The 20,838-nt window shown below is 40.5% G+C and overlaps 1 protein-coding gene and 1 pseudogene across 3 annotated transcripts in view; both read left to right on the top strand.

The window, feature by feature from the left end:
* Positions 1 to 20,838, top strand: part of MALT1 (MALT1 paracaspase) — a 73,660-nt gene that overhangs the window by 17,124 nt on the left and 35,698 nt on the right. For 2 of the 3 annotated variants that reach the window (XM_032152169.2, XM_058438292.1), the window contains exons 3-7: positions 7,720 to 7,841; positions 9,474 to 9,624; positions 17,538 to 17,716; positions 18,135 to 18,231; positions 19,072 to 19,104. In XM_032152169.2, the coding sequence (XP_032008060.1) occupies positions 7,720 to 7,841; positions 9,474 to 9,624; positions 17,538 to 17,716; positions 18,135 to 18,231; positions 19,072 to 19,104 (582 nt within the window). The remainder of the gene's footprint in view (positions 1 to 7,719; positions 7,842 to 9,473; positions 9,625 to 17,537; positions 17,717 to 18,134; positions 18,232 to 19,071; positions 19,105 to 20,838) is intronic. The other variant, XM_032152172.2, reaches the window with a different exon arrangement.
* On the top strand, positions 545 to 5,415 carry LOC116468514 (large ribosomal subunit protein mL37-like; annotated as a pseudogene).

Genomic DNA, 20,838 nt, shown 5'->3' with positions numbered 1-20,838 from the left:
GCCATATGGTCCCTTTCCAGTAGTCACCTGCTTCTTTGTAAGATACTCTAGAGGAAAAACCCTTTCCATCCTTCTTGTCTCTTATCTCCTTGTATAATGGCAGAGAATATTTGCCATGGTATATTCATGAGCCATGTCCTGGTGTGAGATTGCTCTTTGTGTGATACACTTCCTTGGTAAGATAGGCTCACCGTGGCAGAAAGTGGGATTACCATGGGAGATATATTGAGAATCACCAAGAGGCTGGGCATGGTGGCTCACTCTTATAATCCCAGTGCTTTGGGAGGCTGAGGTGGGGTGGATTGCTTGAGCCCAGGAGTTCAAGACCAGCCTGGGCAACATGGCGAAACCCTGCCTCTACAAAGAATGCAAAAATTAGCCGGGTATGGTGATGCACACCCGTAGACCCTGGGGGGCTGAGGTGGGAGGATGGCTTGAGCCCAGGAGGTTGAGGCTGCAGCGAGCCCTGATCATGCCACTGCACTCCAGCCTGGGTGACAGCGCAAGACCCTGTCTCAAAAAAACAAAAAAGAATCACTGAGAAAGCAAAACATAAGGGTTTAAAACCTTTAAAAGGCAAGAAAACCTAGGGTTGCATCCTAGTTCTGCCATTTTACAATGTGAAAAAAAAAAATAGTCTCAGAGAGTTTAATTTACCCTAGGTAATTTGGGTGACCTGCAAATTATGTACCTTTTTTTCATTGTAACATAGATCTAATTAGTATCTGCCTTGTGTGGTTATTTCAAAGGTTAGTGATAAAAATGCCTGGTGCATGTAAAGCAGTCAGTAACTTGCTGCTGTAGTAATTTCTATTATTATTATATATATTCAACAAACACGTGTTGAACACCCACTAACACCCACTGCAGTGCCATATGCTGGGCACAATTCTAGGTGCTGAATGAACTGGTGACTAAGACCATCAAGGTCCTTGCTCTCATGGAGCTTCTATTTTAGTACCTGAGACGGACAGTAAGAAACAGGGATTTTAGAGAGTGAAGGACAATGAACTGGGTGAATGTAGTAGATAACTAGGGGGTGGGAGGGTACCTAATTCAGAGACATTTCCCAGAGAAGCTGGTGATATTTTAGTAAGAAACCTGGATGATGAGGAAAGAGCCTGCCATGAAACAGTAGAATAGTGGAAGCCAGTGGGGTGGCGGTTGCGGGGGATGGCAAAGCGGAGCTTGTGGGGAGAACCCAGCAGAGGACTGGTAAGTGGAAAGGCAGAAAAGAGCTTGGCTTGTAGAAGGAAGGAGGCCCAGTACGGCTGGAGCTTGGTGAGCCTGGAGGAGAGCGGAGGGGCCGAAGGGAAGGAGCAGTTCGTGGAGGACTTTGTAGCCATGGTAAGGAATTTGGATTTTTTATTCTAAGTACAGGCACACTTTGTTTTATTATGCTCCACTTTATTGCACTTTGCAGATACTTCACTTTCTGCAAGTCAAAAGCTTGCGGCAACCCCGTGTCTAGCAAGTCTGTCAGTGCCATTTTTCCAGCAACATGTGCCTACTTCATATCTCTGTGTCACGCTTTGGTAATTCTTACAATATTTCGAACTTTTTCATTATATCTGTCATGGTGATCTGTGATCGGTGATCTTTGATGTTACTACTGTGATTGTTGGTGTGTGGTAAGATGGCGGCATCCAGGTGGTGGTCTTAAGAAGGCCAGATCAGTATGGTGTTGGCACTGGGGCCCACTAGGCAGGCACTGGCTAGCTCCAGGCAGCTCAACCTTGGGAGCTTTGGGGCCCCGAGACGTGGAGCCTGTGAGTGGGGCATGTACTCCATGTGGAAGCCAGAGCCTCCTCCCCTGGATGGAGTGTATGAGATCCCTGGACTGGAGCCCATCCCCTCTGTGGGAAAGATGTACTTCACGCCTGGGCTGCCACCACTGATCGTCCTGCCCTGGGACCCTGGGTAGAAACACCCAAAATTCTGCTCACCCCATTCATGACCCTGGGACCCTGGCTCGAAGCACCCAAAGTTCTGCTGCTCAAGCTCCATTCACGAGCAGCCACCATACAAAGACCAGGCCTGCTATGTCTTTCACCAGCGTTGCCGCCTTCTCAGGGGTGTCAAGCAGGCCCTCTGGCTTCTCGAGGCCAAGTTAATAGAACGCCTTCCTGAGAAAGTACTTGGCCTTGTTGACGATACAAGGAACCACAGAGAACCAAGATGAGCGTCTTCTGAATTTGATCTCTCATGCCTGTCTCTGGCACTGTACTGAGGACAGCCCCAGGAGAGAGGCCTGCTGTCTAGTCATTGTGGACAGTCTGATACAGTTGTGTAAGTCTCAGATTCTCAGGCATCCTTCTCTGGCCAGGCAGATTTGTGCCCAAAACGCCACGTTATCCACCACCTGGAATTGTGTCTCTTCTTCAGGGTCATGGTTCTAGTGGAGCCCGCTGAGTGCCAAGGATCCTCTGCCCCTGCCATCTCCTCCAGAGAAGAGGTTGAAGCTACTAAAAATCATGTTCTTGAGACCTTCTGTCCCCTCTCCCCACTACTGATCTTCAGGAATGCAATGTTTATGATATGAAAGATGACACAGGATTCTGGGAGAGCTATCCTTATCCCTATCTCCATATCCTGCACTTCCTGGAGAAAGCTGATTTACAACCACATAGCCTTCAACCAGACCAGCTGTGGGCCAAGATGATCCTGTTTGCTTTTGGCATTGCCCTGGCTCCGGCCCAGCTCCTCTGTGGGAATGACACCAAGATCTCAGAGCAGCCCATGGTTGTGCAGAGTATATGCACAGACGGACATGCATTCCATTTCCTGGTGTTAACAGTTGAACACCACAGACCTGGCCTCTAACAAGTGTGGCAAGAGTTTGGTCTGGGTGGAATCATGCCAGCTACTCTCTCAGCATTTTTGGTGTCTCCCAATGATCAAAAAGAAGGTGGGGCCGGGCCCATTGGCTCGCGCCTGTAATCCCAACATTTTGGGAGGCTGAGGTGGGCGGATCACGAGGTCAGGAGATAGAGACCATCCTGGCTAACGCGGTGAAACCCCATCTCTACTAAAAATACAAAAAATTAGCTGGGCGTAGTGGCAGGCGCCCATAGTCCCAGCTACTGGGGAGGCTGAGGCAGGAGAATGGCGTGAACCCGGGAGGCGGAGCTTGCAGTGAGCTGAGATTGCGCCGCTGCCCTCCAGCCTGGGTGACAGAGTGAGACTCCGTCTCAAAAAAAAAAAAAAAATACAAAAAAATTAGCCAGCCATGGTGGCAAGTGCCTGTAATCCCAGCTACTCAGGAGATGGAGGCAGGAGAATTGCTTGAACCCAGGAAACAGAGGTTGCAGTGAGCCAAGATCACGCCACTGCACTCCAGTCTGGGCGACTGAGCGAGGCTCCGTCTCAAAAAAAAAAAAAAGGGTGATTGTGGAATGTGTTGGGCTGACTGGTTTCCAGTGGGAGACATCCAGTAAGTTTTTAGCTCTGTATTTACATGGTGCTATGTGAGCCAAGGACCACTCTGAGGCCTGAAACCCGCCTTTGCCTTCTCCCACTGAAGAGGGCCTGGGGTCCCCCTGGAGCCTCAGTGCTCATCTAGCCTGGTGGTCTCGCTGACAATAAAGAGCCCTTGCATTGCAAAGGAAAAAACTATTATAATTGTTTTGGGGTGCCACAAATTATGCCCCTATAAGAAGGTGAGCTTAATTGATAAATGTCATGTGTATTCCAACTGCTCCACCGACTGGCCATTCCTCTCTCTCTCTCTCTCTCGCTCTTTCTTTCTTTCTTTCTTCCTCTCCCTCTCCCTCCCTGTCCCTCTTCCTCTCCCACCTCCCGCCTCCCTCTTTGGGCCTCCCTATTCCCTGAGACACAACAATATTGAAATTAAGCTGATTAATAACCCTACAATCGTCTCTGAGTATTCAAGTGAAAGAACAGTGAGACACAACAATATTGAAATTAGGCTGATTAATAACCCTACAGTGATCTCTAAGTGTTCAGGTGAAAGGAAGAGTCGCATGTCTCTCACTTTAAATCAAAAGCTAGAATTGATTTTACTTAATGAGGAAGGCATATCAAAAGCTGAGATAGGCTGAAAGCTAGGCCTCTTGTGCCAGTTAACCAAGTTGCGAATGCAGAATAAAAGTTCTTGAAGGTAATTAAAAATGCTACTTCAGTGAACACACAAATGATAAGAAAGCAAAACAGCCTTATTGCTGAGATGAAGAAAGTTGTAGTAGTCTGGATAGATCAAACCAGCCACAGCATGCCCCTAAGCCAAAGCCTAATCCAGAGTGAGGCCCTAACCCGCCTCATTTCTGTGAAGACTGAGAGAGGTGAGGAAGCTGCGGAAGAAAAGTTGGTTCATGAGGTTTAAGGAAATAAGCTGTCTCTGTAACATAAAAGTACAAAGTGAAGCAGCAAGTACTGGTGGAGAAGCTGCAGCAAGTCATCCAGAAGATCTAGCTAATGCCAGGCATGGTGGCTCACAATTGATCATGGTGTCTATAATCCCACCACTCTGGGAGGCCAAGACAGGAGGATTGCTTGAGCTTAGGGGTTTGATACCAGCCTGGGCAACATGGTGAAACCTCGTCCTTGCAAAAAATACAAAAAATTAGCCAGGCACGGTGGCACCTGCCTGTAGTTCCAGCCACTCAGGAGGCTGAGGTGGGAGAATTGCTTACACCTGGAATGTGGAGGTTGCAGTGAGCGAGATCATGACACTGCACTCCAGCCTAGGTAACAGAGTGAGACCTTGTCTCAAAACAAAAAAGCAAAAAAAGATCTAGCTAAAATAATTAAAGAAAATGGCTGTAATAAACAGATTTTTCAGTGTAGATGAAACAGCCTTCTATTGGAAGAAGATGTCATCTAGAAATTTGATAGCTAGAGAGAAGTCAGTGCCTGGCTGACCCTTGTTAGGGGCTAATGCAGCTGACAACTTTACGTTGAAGCCAGTGCGCATTTACCATTCTGAAAATCCTAGGGCCCTTAAGAATGATGCTAAAAAAACTGCAAAGTTTTTGTCCTGAGTAACCGGATGGATGGTGGTAGTCTGTAAGACTGGTTTACCATCTTTGAGATGGGGAAACTGTGGGGACTGGCGGAGGAGTAGATTTTGTGTCAGAAGGGATTTGGGACATATAAAATTTGTGGTGGCTGTAGGACATTCAAATTTAAAGCCAGGATAGCCAAAACGCCTATATTTTTTAGATTTATTACTTGTTCTCTTTCGTCCTTGTTGCAACTTTTTCCTGTCACATCAAAACTTGGGAAATTAGAATCTTTGTATTTTAAAGTTGTGATGTAAAACTCTCCTGGCAGATGAATGGTAAATGTGGGGACATTAAAATACAGTGTTATGAATTTGCTGGCTTCAGCAAGAGTGCTTTTCCCATTTTCCACCTTTCCTACCAACGTGTATCACAGATTTCAGAAAAATTCTGAACTTCATCCATCCTGTACTAACTTGGCCACAACATAAAGGATTAGTGAATATGAATGTCCTCCCTTGGCAAGAGTTTAAAATTCTGAGAGGCTCTACTATATTTACTAAAGATTTTCTAGGGTTTCTCGAGACCCTCAAATGTGCTAGGTATACAATAAATATTTACTCATTTTTGATTTTGGTTTTATTTAGTATCTTTGTGCTATGACTTTCATGAACATTATTTTTTTTCCTAGAAAGTTTAGTACCTTTGATATATTAAGATTACTGTTATTTACACTGTTTCCTTTTTACTTGTAATCTTGTTTTGTTTCTTTGCATTGGTGGGTGGTAGAAGAAAAAGACACTGTTACGAGGTCACATTCAGTATAGACAAGGAAAGAAAATAAAAGTAGGTGCAGGAAATTAAGTTTTATAAGTTTTAATTATCTTTTTCTTTCCTTCCTAAAAGCCAGCTAACCCAGTTTTATTAATTACAACTTTTGCAAATGTAAGCTTTTCTAGCTTTGGTTTCTTTTATGTCAGTTATCTATTGCTGCATAATAAATTACCCCCAAGTCAGAAGTGAAAAACAACAACTGTTTATTATCTCACACAGTTTCTGAGGATAGCAGTCCGGAAGTGGCTTAGCTGGGTAGTCCTGGCTGAGGGTCTCTCGTGAGGCAGCAGGCAGACTGTCAGCCAGGTCTGCAGTCATCTGAAGGTTTCCCCAGGTTTGGAGGATCCTCTTCTCAGATGGCTCACTCACAGGTGTTGTCAAGAGACCCATTTCCTCACTGGCTGTGGTGGGAGGTCTGTTTCTTTCTATAGAGATGTGGTTTGGCTGTATTCCCACCCAAATCTCATCTTGAATTCCCATGTGTTGTGGGAGGGACCCAGTGGGAGGTAATTGAATCGTGGGGGCAGGTCTTTCCCTGCTGTTCTTGTGATAGTGAATAAGTCTCATGAGATCTGATGGTTTTATAAAGGGGAGTTTCCCTGCACAAACTTTTTTCTCTTTTGTCTGCCGCCATGTGAGACTTGCCTTTCACCTTCCACCATGATTGTGAGTCCTCCCTAGCCACGTAGAACTGTAAGTCTATTAAACCTCTTTCTTTTGTAAATTGCCCAGTCGTGGGTATGCCTTTATCAGCAGTGTGAAAATGGACTAATACTCTTACCACTTGGGCCTCTCTGCAGCACTACCTGAATGGCCTCCTGCCATAGTCACGTGCTTCCCTGGGCGAGTGAGTGAGAGAGAGGCAAGAGAAGGAGTGGGGGTGTTCCATTATTAACTAGGATTTTCTTCCAAATTCCTGTCAAAAGTCTTCCAAGCTTTGATGTTGGCAGTTATTCCTCAAATGAGGAATATTTGTGTCACAGGTATATCAAATATATATCTCACTGCTCTGTTTCTGTGTCCTCTTCCAAAATAGTTTTCATTTCAATGCTAAATAATAATGTATTCATTTGAAGACATTTTCAATGGTGTTGTCTTTGTCCATTACATGCTTCCATAATAGAGTGCCACAGACTGGGTAATTTTTAAAGAACAGACATTTATTTCTCACAGTTTTGGAGCCTGGGAAGTCCATGATCAAAGAACCAGCCTCTGATGAAGGCTTTCTTGCTGTGTCCTCACATTGCACGAGGCAGAAGGGCAAGCAGGGAAGAACAATGTGTCCTCACATGGCAGAAAAGAGAGAGAACCCACTCCTGCAAACCCCGTTATTACAGCAGCATTAATTCATTCGTGAGGGTAGAGCCTCCCGCTAGGCCCTACCTCCCAACATTGTTACATTGGGGATTCAGTTTCCAGCGCATGAATTTGGGGGCACACATTCAGACAATAGCAGACATTGCAACTTAACACTTGTGTTACTAACAGTGCACGTAACTTGACTGGAGTGGCAGCCATATAAGCATTTATGACCAAACATTTCCATGAGCTGACACTGAGGACTACCCTGTGGCTGTGCCTGACAGGCATCTGTTATAAGGTGCATCCTGATTTCGGAAGTGTTAGAATATGGGGGAAAAAAGCTTGTAGAAACTGAAGAAATATGGTAAATAATTTTCTCCCCCACCCAATCATGGGGAAGTACAATAGATCAAAGTCTTCTGCAAGTAAGTTTCTTTCCTCTGATTTTACAAAAGCTGCAACTCACAAAGTGTAAATTGATTGAGAAGGAGATGTGAATGAGTGATTTATGACAAAGATAAATATGCAGGTTATTTCTAAAATGTTTCAATTTTTGGTTTCAGATGTATAAACAAGGAAAATCCCTCTTTTGTGACTTTAATTTTTTTTTTTTTTTTTTTAGGAATAAAGATTACTATAAACCCAGAGTCAAAGGCAGTCTTGGCTGGACAGTTTGTGAAACTGTGTTGCCGGGCAACTGGACATCCTTTTGTTCAATATCAGTGGTTCAAAATGAATAAAGAGGTAATATCTTTTAATTCTTGTGTTATAAGGAGAGAGAATGGTAGAGAATTAATTAACATTATTGTCCTAAATGTAGTTTTAACAGTTTGATAAAAGAGTCTGATAGACATTGCTAGGTTATTACTGAAGTAGTCAATAGTCATTATTTTGGTAAGACAGTTCCAGAAATTGTCTCATGAAAACGTTGTAAACAATAATGTAAACAAATAAATGTAAATAAAGGAAGCCTGAGAAGACGTCTTTCTGCATCTGTTGAATCTCAGATGTCTTCAGTTTAATATAGTCTTCATACCAACTCTGGGGTTCTGAGTGGGTCTCCACAGGTCTTCAGCCCAAGTAGCCTTTGTTAAGAGGATGCATCTTCCATTTTAACAGGAGGGAACAGAGCAGTTATAAATAGGTACAGACATGGATAGGTTTGTGATTTGTTGGCAGAAAAAGGAGATAATTTCTATCTGAAGTCAGTGCCTGAGAGAACTAGGATTACAGGAGGTTTGAGGAAAGAGTATACATCAATAGTCTAGAAGGAAAACACACTTAGGACAATATAGTAGGATTGTCAGGCAGTTCTAAGTGCAGCCTGTCATCCCAGTGTCACATCCTCAGCAAAATATTCTTGCTTTGGTGTAGGTACTGCAAGGGGAGAGAGTAGAGTTCAGTTACTTGGGATTTGGAGAGGGAGGAAGTGAGCTTGTTAAATTACAGGTTGAATGTTCCTTGTCTGAAATGCTTGGGACCAGAAGTATTTCAGATTTTGGATTTTTTTTAGGTGCTGAAATATTTGCATTGTATACTTAAAAGTTCAGCGTCCCAAATCTGAAATGTTCCAGTGAGCATCGTGGAGGTGCTCAAAGAGTTTTGAATTTGGGAGTATTTCACATTTTAAATCATCAGATTAACCTGTTCTTTGCAAGAGAGTTATTGTAATGAGGCACTTGAGTAAGCCCCTTGGCAATGTGCCAAAGTTGGGTGTAGCTGATCAATTGCTGGGAGCAGAAAAAGCATTAATAAAAGAAACCTTACTATTGGAGGTGGGGCCTGTGGATGGCCATCCCATCTTACTGTCTCATGGACATGCTTTCCCTAGCCCTTCTCTGTCTAGACCTTGAAGGAGACTGGATATTGTTTGGTTAAGGATTTATCCTCTTACAGAATTTTGCAGATCAGAAAGGTGGGGTCTCAAGGTGAAATAAGTTGCCCGTGTCTTCCCAACTAATGTGGTCAGAGCTGAAAGCAATAGCCAAGCCTAATTCTCTGTGTTTTCTCTATGCTGTCGTGGTATTTGTATGTTGTATAGCTACCAAACTCATAAATGTTGCAGTTGTAGATTCTTTCAGTACTCAGTGATTGATCTCTTAAATGACAGAGCAAATAGTTTTCTGTCATTGAGCCTTTGGAAGATGTTTGGGGGCCAGCTTAACTCTCTGGTTAATGGATTTGTAAAAGACTGGATTTTTAATACTTTAGTTCTAAATAACTCACAGTGTTACTGTTTTTAACTCAGAAATGTTTTAGAACTTGGGGGAAAATGTACTTTGAAAGCTTCATACTGAAATCATAGATTTTGTACAGCATATTTTATAAGGTGTGTTTTTGATGAGTCATCCACTTCTCTTATTGATTCTTTCACAGATTCCAAATGGAAACACATCAGAGCTTATTTTTAATGCAGTGCATGTAAAAGATGCAGGCTTTTATGTCTGTCGAGTTAATAACAATTTCACCTTTGAATTCAGCCAGTGGTCACAGCTGGATGTTTGCGACGTCCCAGAGAGCTTCCGGAGTAAGTAATGAAAGAAGCTGAATGTTGGGATGGGGATTCTCCATATTTTATTTTATTTTGAACGTTTACTTTTAAACAATTTCAAAGTATCAAAAAGCATAGCAAAATTTCACATAGGTACTTCATCCATTATAATGTCAACCATTGTTAAGATTTGATCCATGTGCTTTGTCTTTCTTTTTTTTTTTTTAAATTTAGTTTTTGGTTTTGTTTTGTTTTGTTTTTTAAGACAAAGTTTTTTTGTTGCCCAGGCTGGAGTGCAGTGGTGCCATCTGATCTCAGCTCACTGCAACTTCCGCCTCCCAGGTTCAAGTGATTCCTCTTGCCTTAGCCTCCCAAGTAGCTGGGATTACAGGCACATGCTATCACACCCGGGTAATTTTTGTATTTTTAATAGAAGTGGGGTTTCACCATGTTGGCCGGGCTGGTCTTGACTCCTGACCTCAGGTGACCCACCCGCCTCAGCCTCCCAAAGTGCTGGAATTACAGGTGTGAGCCAGCATGCCTGGCCTGCTTTAATTGTCCTTCTGTGTGTGTGCACACGTTCACATACACACACACACACACACACACATACGTGTGTGTGCAGATACTTTAGGATGACATAGACAGGCCTTAGTCTGGTCCCTGCCACTGACCTCTTCAAGTTTGCCTTCCTTCATGGTCCCTTACTCTGCCCTCACACACAGCACCTATACTCAACTTAGTTTCTCCCTGCTGCTTCCGTTGTCTCGAAAATGTCTTGCATATTCACACTCCACATCTTTGCATCAGTGCTTCCTTTCATCTTGAATACCTTTTCTGCCTGGCATACTTTTATGACTCTTTGAAGCCTCGGCTCCCTCTGCTCCCTTGACATTCTGATTTTACCTCTATTATAGAACTCGTTGCATTGCTTTTGAAATTATTTGTTTGCTAGCTGTCTGAGCAGTGTAGGGATAAGGAGTTCCCTTTTCTCTTTCTAGTTCTTAGAACAAAGCCTGGCAGGTAGTAGTCGCTTATTGGTTATGCAATTCATTGACCACCCTCATGAGGCACAGCCTTGGGCTTCGGTGTTACAGCTATTTTAAACTAAGCATGAGAGAGAGCCCCTGACCCCAAACTACTTACGCAACTATCAGGAAAGATTATCTGCTGCAATAGAAAGCAGGAAGACTTTCTTGCTACCACCTCTTTCTCCCAAAAGTTAATCTTTTGAACATATTTCTATGTTTTGGTTGTTTGTGTTGTCAGGCTTGTCTCCCTATTTAACTGAACTCCTGAAGGGAAAGTCTGGGTCTTAATAATCTTTCATAAAACCAAACACTCAATAACCAATAGCACTCAGTAGATGTTTGTTGACAGAATGAAGAACCAGGGTGAATTCTGTTTAACAAAGTACAGATGGAAATATTTCCATCAAAAACATTTCATATTCTTATATTTAAAGCACAAATTCAAAGCTATCTAAAAATCTCTGAAGGATTATTGATATCTAAAACACTTTTCCTTATTTAAGAAACAGATTGTGGATCTGGCATGGTAGCTCACACCTGCAATCCCAGTACTTTAGGAAGCTGGGGTGCTGGGACCGGTGAATCACTTGAGGCCAGGGGTTCAAGACCACGCTGGGCAACATGGCAAAACCCTATCTCTACCAAAAAAAATGCAAAAAATATGGGCCCTGATGGTGCACACCTGTAGTCGCAGCAACTCGGGAGGCTAAGGTGCAAGGATCACTCAAGCCCGGGAGGCAGAGGTTGCAGTGAGCTGAGATCACACTAGTGCACTCCAGCCTGGGTGACACAGCAAGACCCTGTCTCAAAAAATAAGAAAAAGAAACAGATTGTGAAACTAACATCATGGAAAAATGCTATTTCCTGAAGTTACTCTTACTCATGAATACTAAATATGATCATTATAAAAGTAGATCAGTAGATAAACACATAGCACTTAAGACCTGATAGTCTTGAGTTCTATAATTAGGATATGAATCAAGAAGAGGTCAGTTTGTTATGGATTTGAATGTTGTGGTCTTCAGTTTTGTAGGAGAAAAAACTCTCATGTAGTAGTCTTGCTGCTCACTTTTCAGTTCTTTTCCATAATGCATATTTTTCTCCCAAACTGTTGTATTGCTCCTAAAAAATTATGTTGTGGAAAAAAAAACTCTAGTGTTGATGTCAGCGCTAAAGGCCATGTAGTGTATCATTCACTGCAAGGAAACATTCATCAGACTGCTTTGCTACTCACTCTGCTCCATCTTTTTAGTTCAATAACTTTCTTTGATCGAGACAAAAAACCAGTCTACTCTAAAGAGTAGTTGTCAGATATTATTTTGTTTATTCAGTGCACAATCAAGAACCATGTTCTTTGTTGTATTTACTGGACAAAAAGAAGAATAGGGAGGGAAACACACTTTTTGTTAAAAGAGTTAAAATGCTGCTGTCGAAATTCTTTTCTCTCACTTCAGCCTTTTGTAAACTCAAATAACATTAAGGTTGTTGAGAAGTAAGCCACCCATAACCAGATCTTTGGAGGCCGAGGCGGGCACATCACAGGTCGGATTTGAGACCAGCCTGACCAACATGGTGAAACCTGTCTCTACTAAAATACAAAAATAACTAGTGTGGTGGGTGTGCCTGTAATTCCTGTTTCAGAGGCTGAGGCAGGAGATCGTTGAATCGGGGACGAGTTGCAGTGACCAAATCACACCATGGCACTCACCTGGGTGACAGGTGAGATCCATCTCGAGAAAATGTCACCATTTTCTTTAAAGAAAAAATACCTCATGCACCTCTGTATTAGGCCATTCTCACACTGCTATAGAGGTACTACCTGAGACTGGGTAATTTATAAACAGAAGAGTTTTAATTGATTCACAGTTCTGCATGGCTGGGGAGGCCTCAGGAAACTTACAATCATGGTGGAAGGTGAAAGGAAAGCAAGGCATGTCTTACATGGTGGCAGGAGGGAGAGAGAGCAAACGGGAAATGCCAGACACGTAAATAACCAGATCTGTGAGAACTCACTGTCAGGAGAACAGCATGGGGGAAACTGCCCCCATGATCCAGTCGCTTCCCACCAGGTCCCTCCCTCAACATGTGGGGATTACAGTTCGAGATGAAATTTGGGTGGGGACACAGCCAACCCATATCAACCTTTCTCAATTTTATTTAACTTTTTTATCCCATTTTTATTAAGGGGTAATTTATATACAGTACAATGTGCAGATACTACGTGTACAGTCCAGTGAGTTTTAACATGTGTATATAACATGGGTATATGTACCCATTTAACATATATATAGTCATTGACCAGTCTAGATATTTTATATTCAGCTTCTTCCACTCAGCATAATGTTTTTAAAATTTACTCATGTTGTTTAGTGTATCATTAGGCAGTCCCGTCTTTTTGCTGAGTAATATTCCATTGTATGGATTGACTAGTTTGTTTATTCATTCTCCCATTGATAGACATTTAGCTTGTGTCCAGTTTTGGAATATTATGAATAAAGCTACGATGAACATTCTCATACAAGGCCTTTTCTGGACATATGTTTTATTTCTCCTGGATAGTTACATAGAAGTGGAATTGCTGAATCATAGAGTAGATATATGTTTAATTTTTCTTAACTGCCAAAGTTTCCAAAAGAGTTTACCATTTTGCATTACCACCAACAGGTATGAGAATTCAGGTTACTCGCCCCGTATCTTGGCCAACATTGGTTGTTAGCTCTTATTGATGAATTAAGCTTTTGGTCATTATGAAATTCTCCTTTATCTCTGGTAATCCTCTTTGTCTTGAAGTTTACTTTGTGTGATACTAATATATCCATGGAAGCTTTCTTTTTTGTTTTGTTTTGAGAGGGGGTCTCACTCTGTCACCGAGGTTGGAGTGCAGTGGCACGATCATGGCTCACTGCAACCTCTGCCTCCCAGGCTTAAATGATCCTCCTACCTCAGCCTCCTGAGTAACTGGGACCACACACATGCACCACCACACCTGGCTAATTTTTTGTATTTTTGATAGAGACGGGATTTCATCATGTTGCCCAGGCTGGTCTCGACCTTCGAGCTCAAGCGATCCACCCGCCTCAGCCTCCCAAAGTGCTGGGATTACTGGCATGAGCCACTGCGCCTGGCCAGCACCATGGCAGCTTTCATAAGCTTTTTTGTACAGTATATGTTTTCATTCTTTTAATTTGGAATGTCTTTGTTTAAAGTTTCATTTTAGATGACAGAATACAGATAAGTGTTGCTTTTTGCTCTAGTCTAGAAAAAAAGTCTCTTTTAAGGTGTTTAGACCATTTACATATAATGTGATTATGTTTAAGTCTGACATCTTGGTGTTTGTTTTCAGTTAGTCTCATCTCTTCTTTTTTGATTCTCCTTTCCTGCCCTCTTTTGGACTGGGATTACAGGTGTGAGCCACCGCGCCTGGCCAAAAGAGCATTTTTTAATATTCCATTTTATCTCCTTTATTGACTTTAGCTGTGTCTTAGTGTTATTTTTTAGTGGCTGTTTTAGAGATTACAGTATGCCTCTAACTTATTGTAGTAAACCTTCTACATATTCTACCTTAAAATATAAGAACCTCATATAGTCTATTTTCATTGTGCCCCCCATTGTATATTTGTTGTCATGTATTTTACTTCTACATTTACTTTTAAGCAATCTTGTAAAGATATGTATGTGTGTATAATTTTTTTTTTTTTTTTGAGACAGAGTCTCACTCTGTCACCCATGCTGGAGTGCAGTGGTGCGATCTCAGCTCACTGCAACCTCTGGCACCCAGGTTCAACCGATTCTCCTGCCTCAGCCTCCTGAGTAACTGGGATAACAGGCGCCTGCCACTGCGCCTGGGTAATTTTTGTATTTTTAGTAGAGACGGAGTTTCACCATCTTGGCCAGGCTGGTCTTGAACTCCTGACCTCGTGATCCACCTCCCTTGGCCTCCCAAACTGCTAGGGTTACAGGCCTGAGCCACCGCGCCCAGCCCACGTGTGTATAAGTTTTAAAGATTTTGTTTAAAATATTCACTGACATAGTTACCTGTTGTGGCACTCTTGAGTCTTTCCTTCTGACCCAGGTTTCTATCAAGTAAAATTTCCCTTCTGGCTGAAGAATTCCTCTTAAGACTTCTTATGGTTCAGGTCTGCTGTTTTTCTGTAATAATTTGTAAAAATTATTTGTGAAATAATTTTTAGACAGATTATCTCAGCATTTGAATTCTGTTAATCTCTTTGTCTTCATTTTTGAAGGATATTTTCGTTGTGTATAGAATTTTAGAGGTGTGTTGGTTTGTTTTCACCACTTTAAAGATGCCATTCCATTGTCTTTTGGCCTCCATTGTTTCTCATGGAAATTTATTTATTCCTTTTATAGTTGCTCCCTTGAATTTTTCCTGCTTGGAGTTCTCTTATTCTTGGACCTGTAAGTTGTTATCTTTTGTCAATTTTGAATCATTTTTAGCCATAATCTTCAAATATTTTTCTTCTACTTTCTTTCTGGGACTCTAATTATATGTATGTTAGACTATTTGATATTGTCCCACAGAGCTTGTAAGCTCTTTTTTTTTCCTTTCTTCACTTTATCCCCTTATTTCCAGTTGGATTTCTTTTAACCTGTTTTCAAGATTACTGATTTTTTGGTGTGACCAGTCTGCTGGTAAGCCCATCAAATGCACTGATGAGTGAAAATCTTGATATTTTAAATTTCTGTTATTTCCATTTGGCTCTTTTTTGTTGTTGTTCAGTTTCTCACTGCTGAAATTGTAAGTTGGCCACCATCTTCTGTGCAAGTTGATTAATTGCCTTTCTCACCAGATCTTTTAAGATGTTTATCTTTGAGTTAATGTGAGTCTCTGATAATTCCAGAATGTAGGCCAGCCCTGCTTTTCTTTCTTTTTCTTTTTTTTAACAAGTAAACATGGTTTATTTTAGAAATGTGAGGATATTTCAACATTAGGAAATTTTTTTTTTTAATTATACTTTTAGGTTCGGGGATACATGTACAGAACGTGCAGGTTTGTTACATAGGGATACACATGCCATGGTGGTTTGCTGCACCTATCAACCTGTCATCTACATTAGGTGTTTCTCCTAATGCTGTCCCTCCCCTAGCTCCCCAGCCCCCAACAGGGTTACATTTTCTTTCTTCTTCATAAGTCTCATAATTATTTATTCAATGCTGAACATTGAGTATAAAAGAAAAATAGCATTAACATATGAGATTAACATATTACACATTAACATATGACATAGAGATTGAAATTAATATTTTTATGCCCAGGAACTAGGCACATCCCTTGCAATGGCTACTAGAATAGGGGTGTGAGTCCATCCAGTTTCTAGTTGTCAGGTCTGGGCTTTAGGTATATTCAGTTTACTACTGACAGAATTGAGGCTAGAATAAGGATTTCCCTTTGGCAGCACTGAAATTGACATATCAAGAAGACTTTAGAAATCTCTTTTTTACACCTCCAGTGCCAAACTGCAAGAGATCTCTCTCCACTTTACATCCAGAGTCTCAGCTTATTGGACCACTGAAGCATTTTTGTTCTCCAACCCCACCCTTGTCTCTTCTATGTCTCAGGGGGTCTGAGACCCCCCTGCCTAGCTGCCTTGCCCCCAGCCAGCCTTGGAAAGCAAAGGCACTGCATTCACTGAGGGCCTTGTGGGCCTCCAAGGGTTTCTCTCAGGCCTCTGTTGTGCCATCAGCCTTCAACAGGCCCTGTGGACCTGCACTTCACAGGTGATCTTTTAGCTCTCCTCTCCTTCGCCTTCTGCAAGAGCACTTGAGAAGGGCCCGAGAGAGGGAGTTGGTGAGTGAGGCAGAATCTTTTGCAGCTGGGGTTCCTTGAGGATCTAATTGGTCATGCCTGCTAGGGGTGACCAGCCATCTGGTTTGCCCAGGACTTTCCTAGTCTTAGCACTTTTAAGTGCTGCATTCTGGGAAACCTTTCTGTCCTAGGCAAACTGAGACCACTGGTTACCCTAATGGCAGCTCACGCTCTGCTTTTAAAATTTTGTAAAACATTCAGCTGGCTTACCCCTCCTTGTCAACTCAGTTCTAAAGGCATTAGGTGGCGCCAAACATGGTAGACATTTGTGTGGGGTGGGAGGCGGTGGGAAGGGACTGGGATGACCCAGAACAGGATATCAAAGCCCAGGTAAGGTGTCCGTGTGGGAGTGGAGCAGTCTCCAGAAATAATCCTGATGAATTAAGAGAGCAACGTATATCTTTCTAGACTATTTTTGTGCATGTAATAATATATTTATAAATGGAATCATATTCATTCAACGAATATTACTGATCACCTGTAATGTGTTAGACACTGAGTTTCATAATGGGGACTCGTTGCATAAAATTGACAAGCTCTTTGCCTTCAGGGAACTTAAAGAGTATTAAATGAGTGTTAAGTAAATGATGTCTAATATCTGCCTGGGGTAGAAATGTTAGTGATAACTCACCCATATTTATTCAGTGTGGGTTACAAAACATTTCAGTATGTCAAAGAACGGAACATAGAGTTTTCCATGTTAAATGCCAATATCACTCAAGATGTTAATAAGTTGTTTACCTCTATCAAAAAGATTCTGCAGCCGAACACATTTGGAAGACACTTGAACTATATTCCTCTCCTTGACTGACAATACATACTAGCACTTTGAAAGCTTTGAGAAGTCCTGCAGTCGAGAAATGTGTTTAACCTTGTTTAACCCAGAATTTTCTAAGTTTATTTGTCCACAGCATTCTTTTGGCCACAGAATATCTCTTAATATTTCTACGAGTGCTATAGTTTTTTAAAACAGTTTGGGAAATGTTATTAAAGATTGTAACAAATGAAGGGGGAACTTGACACATCTCTTTAATTATAGGGAAATTTTATTTTTATTTTTAACCTAGAGATTTTATTCTTTCTTTTAATTTAAGGAAGTGTTGATGGCGTCTCTGAATCCAAGTTGCAAATCTGTGTTGAACCAACTTCCCAAAAGCTGATGCCAGGCAGCACATTGGTTTTACAGTGTGTTGCTGTTGGAAGCCCTATTCCTCACTACCAGTGGTTCAAAAATGAATTACCATTAACACATGAGACCAAAAAGCTATACATGGTAGGAAGTTGATTTTGGGGGCTTTTGGGGGAGTTAACATGTAAAACAAATGGTACAATTGAAATATAAGGTGAACATTAAAACTCATATCCTTTCAGATGTTTTAATGTTTTCAGTATTTTTATTTAAAGTCCCTTATGATTTCATATTAACTAGCTCTTATATTTGCTAAAGTGCTAGAATTCAACTCAGGCTTATATGTAAAATGTCAAATAGTATTGCATGAAACTCAGCACTGTTGGAATCATTACAACATTTACTTGCTGGTATTTAACCTGATGAATGGAGCTAATGTAACAATGTCTAAAGCCTTCTAAGATGTTATGTTTTGGAGGGTATTTTTAAAACGCAAAATGACTTTTTCTCCAAGCCATTAAAATTGAAGAGGAAGCATTTACATGTTCTAATATTGATATAGGTGCCTTATGTGGATTTGGAACACCAAGGAACCTACTGGTGTCATGTGTATAATGATCGAGACAGTCAAGATAGCAAAAAGGTAGAAATCATCATAGGTAAGAAGTATTTCCCCAGTGTTCTGACAAGTGGACTATAATATAAGCTATATAAACTGCAATATTTAAGCAAAGGAAATTATGCTTTTTACCCCATACTATTTAATGATATTTTAAGTATTAGAAGTTATATTGTTTATATTGAAATTTGAAAGAATGCATACTAAAATCATAATCTAGGTTCACAGAAAGCAAAAAGAATCAGGAAAAAAAGCCATTTTATTTAAATTATTTTAGTTACAGTTTATTTTCAACATTTATGATAAAATATGTATTCTTTAAAGCTTTAGCTACAAAAAACTTGATTCAGTGGGAAAAGATTTTTGGCCAGGTGCAGTGGCTCACACCTGTAATCCCATCACTTTTGGAGGCCAAAGGTTGGTGGTTCAGTTGAGCCCAGGAGTTTGAGACCAGCCTGGGCAACATAGTGAGGCTCCATCTCTAATACAAATAGATAAATAAATTAGCTAGGCATGGTGGCATGCACTTGGTCCCAGCTACTTGGGAGGCTAAGGTGGGAGGATTGCTTCAGGCTGGGACGTTGAATTAAAAATAATAATAATAATAAAAGAAAAAGATTTTTAATAAAACATTTTTTAAAACATACACATATAAAGGAAAGAAAGGTTATTAATCAACAATCCCATTCTTAACTGCATTATTTGGGAATTTGTTATATTTCAGCTTAATATATTTATAGTTATATTGTTCATAGTAGGAGGTATTAATGCATGTGTTGGTTTGCCAACATATCTCTATATTAATCTCTATTTGCTTGACGGCTGCCCTTCTTAAGATCATGAATTACAATATATTCAAATTTGTTTTTTCTGAAACAAGGAAGAACAGATGAGGCAGTGGAGTGCACTGAAGGTAGTGTAAGTCTTCGGTTTGAAACCAAATCTCCTGCATGCTAGTTACTCTTGGGATTGGTGGAGTGCTCTTAGCTTACTGAGTGCAGTGATGGAAAAAATACTAGCTGTAAGAAATGATTTTGATTGAAGAATATTGTATTTTAATCTTTGAAGTTTTATAAATGGACAGACACGATTAAATTGACACAGTATTACCATAACTAATCTTCAGTTGACTTTCTTTTAATATTACATATAAGAACAAAGTTCCTGCATTGTATCTTTTGAGTAGTGAACATTTGCAATTAATTCTTAATGTTAATTTTTATCTACATAAAATTTGTAAAAAAGATAGGTGGCTATATGATCATGGATATTTGTTTTAGATTATTTTGTCTGTCCTTTAGCCATGATTAGATGCTCTCAAATGAAATTTAGTTTTTATAAAAGTTTCAGGAGAGGAGATTGTTTAACATATGTTTTATGAAATATTAAATATTCTGTATTAAGATAAAATTGATCAGGATTTTTTGAAGCTACAAGACTCTAGATAATCTACCATGTCACCTTTACCATAATATGTAAAGGGAACTGAAAATCTATTTCAACATAAAGTTCTAATTTGTTTTAATTAGCCAAAGCATTGTACTTAAATTATAATGAGTAAATATAAAAACTTGGATCATCTTTCCTTAGTGTGATGTCACATTGTTTTGCAAAATTAGATTTGTGGATGGCAAAGTATTTTTTTCAATTTCTGCCTCTATTACATAAGCTTAGGCTCTACTTGGGTAAAGTAAGGAAATGTTAAATTTTATATTTTCTGATTTTCCTGTCCTTCATGTCTCTATAGTATCACTTTGAAATACTATAATTACTGTTTTCATCCTAATATATAGTTGCAAACAAGAATTCTCTCTTGTAAGGGAGTTCTAATCCCATGATCTGTAACCCTGTTTGAGGGAAGCCATGTGAAGAAATCCTAATCGAACTCCTCTTCCTCTCCTAATCCTTTTTGCCGAATTGCATGGTTTTTAAGTCTTCCTAATGTTGGAAACCTCTAAGAATAAATATAAGTTAGCACTGCTGTTTGGCTCCAAGGTGATGCATGTGAATTATCACCTTGCTGTGCTGCTTCTATACCTGCAATATTCTCCATAATTTTTGCAGTAGCAAGCACACTGTTAAATAATAATTTTCAAATAACTCTATTTAGAACACATAGAGATGAAAATCCAGTTACGAAGTTTCTCCAGAAGTCTCAGAGGAAAAAATTAGATCCAAATTTTTTTCAATGGAAGTCCACAAAGTTGAGAATTGCATATGAACAGTGTCCTTTATTATATATATATATTTTTTACCTATTTAGCATGGTGTCCTCTATTTCATTTTGTGTATTTTGTTCAAGAGACTTGATCAGACTATTCAGCCATAAAAAAGGAATGAAATGATGTCACTTGCAGCCACATGGATGGAACAGTCATTATGTTAAGTGAAATAAGCCAGGCACAGAAAGACAAATATCATATGTTCTTACTTATCTATGGGAGCTAAAAAAGTTGATCTCATAGATTGAGACTGGGAAGAGGCTTGGGGGTGGATGAAGAGAGGTTGGTTAATAGATACAGACCTGCAGTTAGAAGGAATAAGTTCTAGTGTTTGATAGCACAGTAGGGTGACAATAGGTAACAGCTATTTACCATGTCTTTCAAAATAGCTAGAAGTGAAATGTTCCCCACACAAAGAAGTAAGT

Source organism: Hylobates moloch, unplaced genomic scaffold (assembly GCF_009828535.3).
Source record: "Hylobates moloch isolate HMO894 unplaced genomic scaffold, HMol_V3 SCAFFOLD_5, whole genome shotgun sequence".
NCBI lineage: Eukaryota > Metazoa > Chordata > Mammalia > Primates > Hylobatidae > Hylobates > Hylobates moloch.
The sequence above is the reverse complement of the archived record's forward strand: the minus strand, read 5'-3'. Positions and strand labels throughout refer to the sequence as shown.